Here is a 6,408-nt window from a genome sequence, read left to right as displayed (position 1 = left end):
AACGTTGAAGGACTATGCTATGATAAAATTAGAGTACACATTTGCCAAATTCTAGTTTACTAAAGAATTATCTGTGTTTTTTGAAAATGGTCATTTACTGTTATTTTAGAATTTTAGAGGGATAGTACTCTGACTCAGTACTCTTAACTATTCTGAATCTGTACAGAATTGTCAATAGGAAATGTAAAAGATAAACCATTAAATTAGTTTAAAAACAAAAGCTGTTTGAGTCATTCCTCTGAGGATAATAAATGGCTCTGTATATTTTCCTCATGGTCACCTAGCAACATCCGCTGCCAAATTCACCCTTAGAATCAGAAACACAGAGGGTCTCAAAGGCAACAACAGGGGGGGGGGGGGGTTTAAGCAGTGGTGTTGCTGTGGCAGCTCCAAAACTTTATCAGCCCTCAAGTATCATGCATGAAAGCTGCCCCCCCCCCCCCCTTTTGCCCTCAGAACAGCCTCAATTCGTCAGGGCATGGACTCAACAAGGTGTCAAAAGCGTTCCACAGGGATGCTGGCCCATGTTGACTCCCAATGATTCCCACAGTTGTGTCAAGATGGCTGGATGTCCTTTGGGTGGTGGACCATTCTTGATACACACGGGAAATCCAGAAGCGTTGCAGTTCTTGACACAAACCGGTGCACCTGGCACCTACTACCGTACCCCTTCTAAAGGTACTTAAATAATTTGTCTTGCCCATTCACCCTTTGAATGGCACACATACACAATCCATGTCTCATTTGTCTCAAGGCTTAAAAATCCTTATTTTAGCTGTCTGGCATTTAACAAGTGACATCAAGGGATCATAGCTTTCACCTGGTAAGTCTATGTCATGGAAAGAGCAGGTGTTCCTAATGCCTTTTATACTCCGTGCACATCATAAAGGAAACAAGGACTGTTGAAATGGTTTTATTGTTGACTGTCATTACTCATTTGTACAACTACATCTTGGATGAATTAACAGCAAAATAAAAATCGCTGCACACATATATAAACATTTACAAATGGTACTGTAAGCCTACACACTATGAAATGTGAATTCCCTTTAGCTTGTAGGAGTCACATGACTATAAAAACATCAATAAACATGAGGTTCAACAGAAACATCAGTACACAATTATAAGCCAGTTATAAAATGTAGACATGATGTGAAAGCTGGTGTTGACCTTGGAAGTCTGACGCAACACCAATGATATTAGGCTTCTCTTTATGTGGGAAGTGATCAAATATCCATACTCTAGCCCTATAAACGCATAACATGGTGATAAAAAACTCAAATACTTTTTCAGACCCGTCCACAAGCCAAACGTCAAAAGAAAACAAGAAGTTTCAAAGTGCTGGGTGAACACCATTGAAATCAGTACACATACTGAAAAGAGGGCAAACAACAACTGAATAATCCCATCCACATCTGTTGTGAGGGATAGGAAGGGCCCCCCTGGAAGGCCCCCAGAGAGCATAACAAACAGCCTCTCCACACACTCCCTCAGAACTTAGTCTAACACGTTTGGGCTGAGGTCCTGCCTGTGTTACATGGAAACAGAGAACTAGTAGGCCATAACGATATGACACTCAATACTCAACCTTATATAAGCACGTATGTCTTACTTCAAATGGCTTTGCCACTACTTACGTTGATAAAGATTCTATCTCACGTTTTGAAGAATTCGTTTGACATAACATTTCAGTTTTATGTACCTTGACTGATAACATGTACTGGTACATGGAAATGTGTTATTATATTGGTTTCACAGTGTGAACACAATGTTATCACAGAGTGGTTGTGGTTGTTGTTGTTGTGTGGTTCCTTGAATGGTTAATTGTGAACACATCTCACCAGCAACGTATTGAGGTTTATGGTGTCTGCTGCCCTCTAGTGTCTAGCTCCTAGCAGCGCATCCAGCGTTCACTCATGCTGAGCGGGTAGCCTTTGTCTACACTCAGTAGACTGTTCACACGCCAGTACTTGTCTCCCTTGAAGAAGAAGATGTTTCCGTTGGTCCAGGTAAAGGCAGCATCAGGGTTGTAGGGCACCCCAGTGAAGAGATTAGAGAGGGGTTTAGGGTACACGTTGAGGTTACTGTGGCGCAGCTCATCCCACTGCCAGTACCCTGTACCCTGAGGAGATGAACAACAGAGGACAAAGATGATTAGTACAAAGAGTTTTTCATGCTGGGTATTTGGCATATTCATCATATTCAAGTGGGTAAAAATGCTACTGCTTCAATTTTTGTTGTCATTAATCTACTATAACAACTTACTGAATCCATAATGCTCAGATGTCATTTGTAACAATTTTTAGTTTACTGGTCAAAAAGTATTGATATAATTGTGCTGTCTTGTGTTCGGTTACCTTGAAAAAGACCAGCTTCTTATTCTTCTCTAAGTACAAAGCGGCATCAATATTAGGTGGGAGGCGTTTGAGCTCTTTGGGGTACCCGTAGTCCAGGAGAAAACTGGTATATCTCCACACTTTATCACCTGTGGTCAGAAACAGTTTTGGTGAGTAGGCTGAAATGAGGAGAGATTAAAAGTAACACATTCACACATTCTGGGCCGGATCACTGTCAATCAATCACTTGTCAAGTATTACACAGTTCATACTATCAGTCTATCTTTAAAATCATCTCACTTTACCTAATTTGTTTGTCAAAAACACAATACATTTTAAAGTTAGAGAAAATATTACACCTTTAAAAAAGTATGTCTTGTTTGTTCTCTGAGAGTAAACGGCTGCGTTCAGGTTCCCAGGCAGTCCCGTCCACAGCCGGTCAATCTTCATGGGTGCATTGTGTCCCATGTCAGACACCGTCCACACATAATCACCACTGAAGGCAAATGTCTTCCTCCATGGACCTAATAAGGAAGAGCATGAAATAGAACACTGAAGGTCCAATCTCAACAAGTCAAATTCCATTGTAGCCTCAATTCCATTGCAGAGAGCAAAAATGTGGTTAGTTAAATCTATCAGAGTAAAAAATATTGCTACAATCTTGAATAGTGTAAGGCTAAAATTTGTGAGGCAGAAATAACAGCTTCCAAGGGAGACATGTACACTACAGTGAGCATCACCACTTGACTGTATATCGCTGGTCAGTATTGTGTGCAGACAGCTTACCCAGCATGATGGCATCCAGCTTGGCAGTGCAGGGGTCTGGGATGTCTCCCTCAGCACCAGGGGGGCTGTATGTGGGGAGTGCCACCGTGGGCTCAATTGTAACACTTGTATCACGTTTACCTAAAACAAATTATTGGACAAAGGATTTGAGGGAGGATGAGAGCATTACCGGTGACGTGTAATATATAGCTTTCTGATAAGGGTGTATTGTGTTTTGCAAGTGAAAAAGTCCAAAAACATTGGTACCAGACCAACCCAGGCTCTACTCACCATACATAGCCTGGATGCCTTTCACGTCATCAAAATGCAGACGGAAGTTGTTACGGTAACCGGTGTAGAGAGGGGCCATGAGAGCACTTCTGTACTGGGAGTGGCCCAAGCCCAAGGCGTGGCCTATCTCATGGGCAGCGATGATACGCAGGTTAATGCCATAGAACTTGCCCTCTGTCCAAAACTCATCCTCGTCAAAATGAACAATGCCTGACTCTGGGGGTTCAGCATGGGCCAGCACGTGACCTACGAAATAAATGTTTGTTTTTTAAAATTACGCTATATTTCAATGGGAATTAATAAGTATCAGCAGTGAAACCTGGGGTACTTAACTACTGTATGTTTGGTGTGTGTGTGTGTGTGTGTGTGTGCGTGTGTGTTAGGCCGAGATTCAATCTGATCGCGCTTGTAGACAACCCAGCTTTTAAAGGCAACAATGTGACAGCGTTCGTGGAGATTGCATTTAAGGTAAACACTGCAGATGTCAGCTCAATTAGAATTCACCTTTAAAATGTCAAGCATGTTATAATGTGGATCTAGCTAAGATCAGCATTAATCCCGGTCCTAAAACTACAGTAACTCCAACCCAACTGTATCCGACCCATAGGCACACTCACCCCGTCCATCAAAAGGCACGGCACAAGTGGCATCTTTCGCATGGAATGAAATCCTGATGTCGGCTCGTCCATACTCAACCTCGCGGAAGCTCAGGGGAGCCACGTTGCTCCAGTACTTAAAGGCAGAGCGGATCGCCCTCTTTGTCTCACTCTTTGGCATGTCTGGAGTGTAGTTGTAAATTCGCCAGGTCAGGTTTCTCTTGCGCCAGTAACCTAAAGAAGAAAAAACATGCATTTACCATAAACACAGGTCTAGACGAGAAACCACATTGTGTAGGTGAAGATTATTCTTATTAAGTTTTATGTCCCAACCCACCATCTGGGAAACACTGGTTCATCCCACCCCCACATACAATATCCTCTCCACACTCACCCAGCACTCTGTATTTTAGGGTTTTCTGGTTGAAGGTGTCCTCTATACCACAGCGAGGCTGTCTCATCATCTCTAGGGTGGCCTTGTCAATCACTCCATTGACAGGCAGGCCTGTCACTCTCTGGAAAACCCTGGGGAAAGGAAGGACTGAAATCTCCAATAGCAGATGCAGCATGTGCATACTGTAAATGTAAGGCAAGGAAACAGTTCCTGCCAATGGGAAATGTTATGCTAAAGAACTGCATTGATTGTGGTGCATGTGTCAATGTGACTTACAAAAAGCTATAGAATAGAGCTGTGTTTGGATCTGTATTCACAAAGGGACATTTAGAGTAAGTATGTTCCGATGTTTTGCTTGTTCAGGTTTGTTGGGGAAGAGGAATCACACATGTAAGTTGTTGTTGTGTTCATAGACTGAAGGTTGTGTTGCTGAGGATCTACTTTACCTGAGGGCCTCAATGATATCTTCTGTCTGGATGCCCTTGTTCTGAGGATCCAGCGGGGTGTGCAGATAGCCATACTTCTTCAGGTATGCCTGGTAACACAATAACCACAGTAAGGATACAAGGGTTACTTTAGAAGTTTCAAAGTGATCCTTTTCACCTCTTACATTGTGCAGGACAACAGCCACACGAGAAACAATGCTGGTTAAGTTGCAGACAACCAGAAAGACTGAAAGCCATATGATAGGTTACACATATGTCCCTTTTCATCACATATGCCTATATGGATGGTCCAGTTCATAGGCATTTCTGATCAAGTTTGTATTATGAGTGTGAACATCCACAATAATGCTGAGTATTCAGAAGTTGCAATGTAATTCAAAGAATGAAGATAGATAATAGTTCAAAAAGTTGGAAAATTCCTACCGTTGCTTCAGTTGCCTCCATCCTCCTGTCCATCACTCCGGTCATTACGCACAGCACTAGCACCATGAGCACTGTCAGCTGCAGAAGGTAACCCATTTCGCAAAACTTCTATGCTGGAAAAACTGCAGTAACCGTTACGAAAATCAAGCAAATATGAAGTCCGTAACACACTTTGCAGGACGCTCTTGTCTTAATTACTTGTAAAAATATATATACTTATTAATCATTATTTAGGGGAAAAAAAATGTTTCTCGTTCATCGTTATCTGTTACTCTCCCAAAACTTTACTCTACTGGTTTTCTTCCGTATGTTCTGGAGGCTTTATAACTCAAGTGCGGAGTGAGTCAGCCCTGACCCACTGTGATGATCCATCTCTGAGGAATGAGCCTGAAGCAACGGCGAAATGGTTTCACTTTGAAACAGTAAAATTCAGTGGTCGACCATTTTCCGAAGCTCTCCAACTCCCACACACCACGTGCCTCCTCCGTCTCATGAATAACACACATTGGCGGGAGACTTCAGCCTACTGGGCTATTTCCCACCGTAACTACGCGCTTCAAACGTCAATGCACGAGAGAAAATCGCAACGTTGCACATGGATTCCTGACACAGTCAGTGCTACCCGGAATCATTGGGATGTAACTACCGACAACCCCAACCTTAACCCCTACTCTTACCCTAACCTTAACCCTTGCCTTAGCCATTTTAAATGTCTACTTAAATGGGGTAGGGAAATCGCAAGGGTTCCTGTTAGCACTGGACCTTTTTCCCAACAGTGCTCACAGGTAGGCAGGCACATTTTACCACGTCATTGGCATAAAGAAGTTGTAACACTGCACAATTGGTCGCTAAGCAAAGCTTTTCCATAATACAGTTTCCCAAGCCCAACCAACTGTGTCAGCCAGGTGTCAGTGTGTGGTGGTTAAAATATAACCTTGCCGTATGTGATGATGGTGGCTTAGGCCTATCAAGCACATTCCAAGACTTTGAATATACAATAATGAATAGGGTGAATTCGGGAAAGAGTGGGACATTATATAAACTGTGACAGCTTAATCCTGACGTGTTTATTTATTGGTCTGACAAGAGAACATCTAACCTATTATTACCCTTGCAGAGAAACCACATTATCAAAATCCCATCACTTTATTGGTGTG

The 6,408-nt window shown here is 42.6% G+C and overlaps 1 protein-coding gene across 1 annotated transcript; it reads right to left on the bottom strand.

The window, feature by feature from the left end:
- Positions 1–897: 897 nt before the first annotated feature.
- Positions 898–5,928, bottom strand: mmp19 (matrix metallopeptidase 19). The gene is made up of 9 exons (XM_038970154.1): positions 5,252–5,928; positions 4,829–4,917; positions 4,383–4,513; positions 4,010–4,222; positions 3,393–3,638; positions 3,123–3,242; positions 2,696–2,860; positions 2,358–2,485; positions 898–2,122 (listed from the first exon to the last, which is right to left on the bottom strand). Exons 1-9 carry the CDS (start codon positions 5,345–5,347, stop codon positions 1,892–1,894), a joined length of 1,419 nt encoding a protein of 472 aa, XP_038826082.1. The 5' UTR covers positions 5,348–5,928; the 3' UTR covers positions 898–1,891.
- Between the last annotated feature and the right edge of the window lie 480 nt (positions 5,929–6,408).

This window comes from Salvelinus namaycush, chromosome 2, assembly GCF_016432855.1.
Source record: "Salvelinus namaycush isolate Seneca chromosome 2, SaNama_1.0, whole genome shotgun sequence".
NCBI lineage: Eukaryota > Metazoa > Chordata > Actinopteri > Salmoniformes > Salmonidae > Salvelinus > Salvelinus namaycush.
The sequence above is the reverse complement of the archived record's forward strand: the minus strand, read 5'-3'. Positions and strand labels throughout refer to the sequence as shown.

Coding starts and splice junctions, on each gene's coding strand:
- mmp19 (XM_038970154.1), bottom strand. CDS start 5,347: ATGGGTTACCTTCTGCAGCTGACAGTGCTCATGGTGCTAGTGCTGTGC. Junction 4,514..4,828: donor GATATCATTGAGGCCCTCAG/GTAAAGTAGATC, acceptor TCCTTTCCCCAG/GGTTTTCCAGAGAGTGACAG. Junction 3,639..4,009: donor CGTGCCTTTTGATGGACGGG/GTGAGTGTGCCT, acceptor TTTATTTCGTAG/GTCACGTGCTGGCCCATGCT.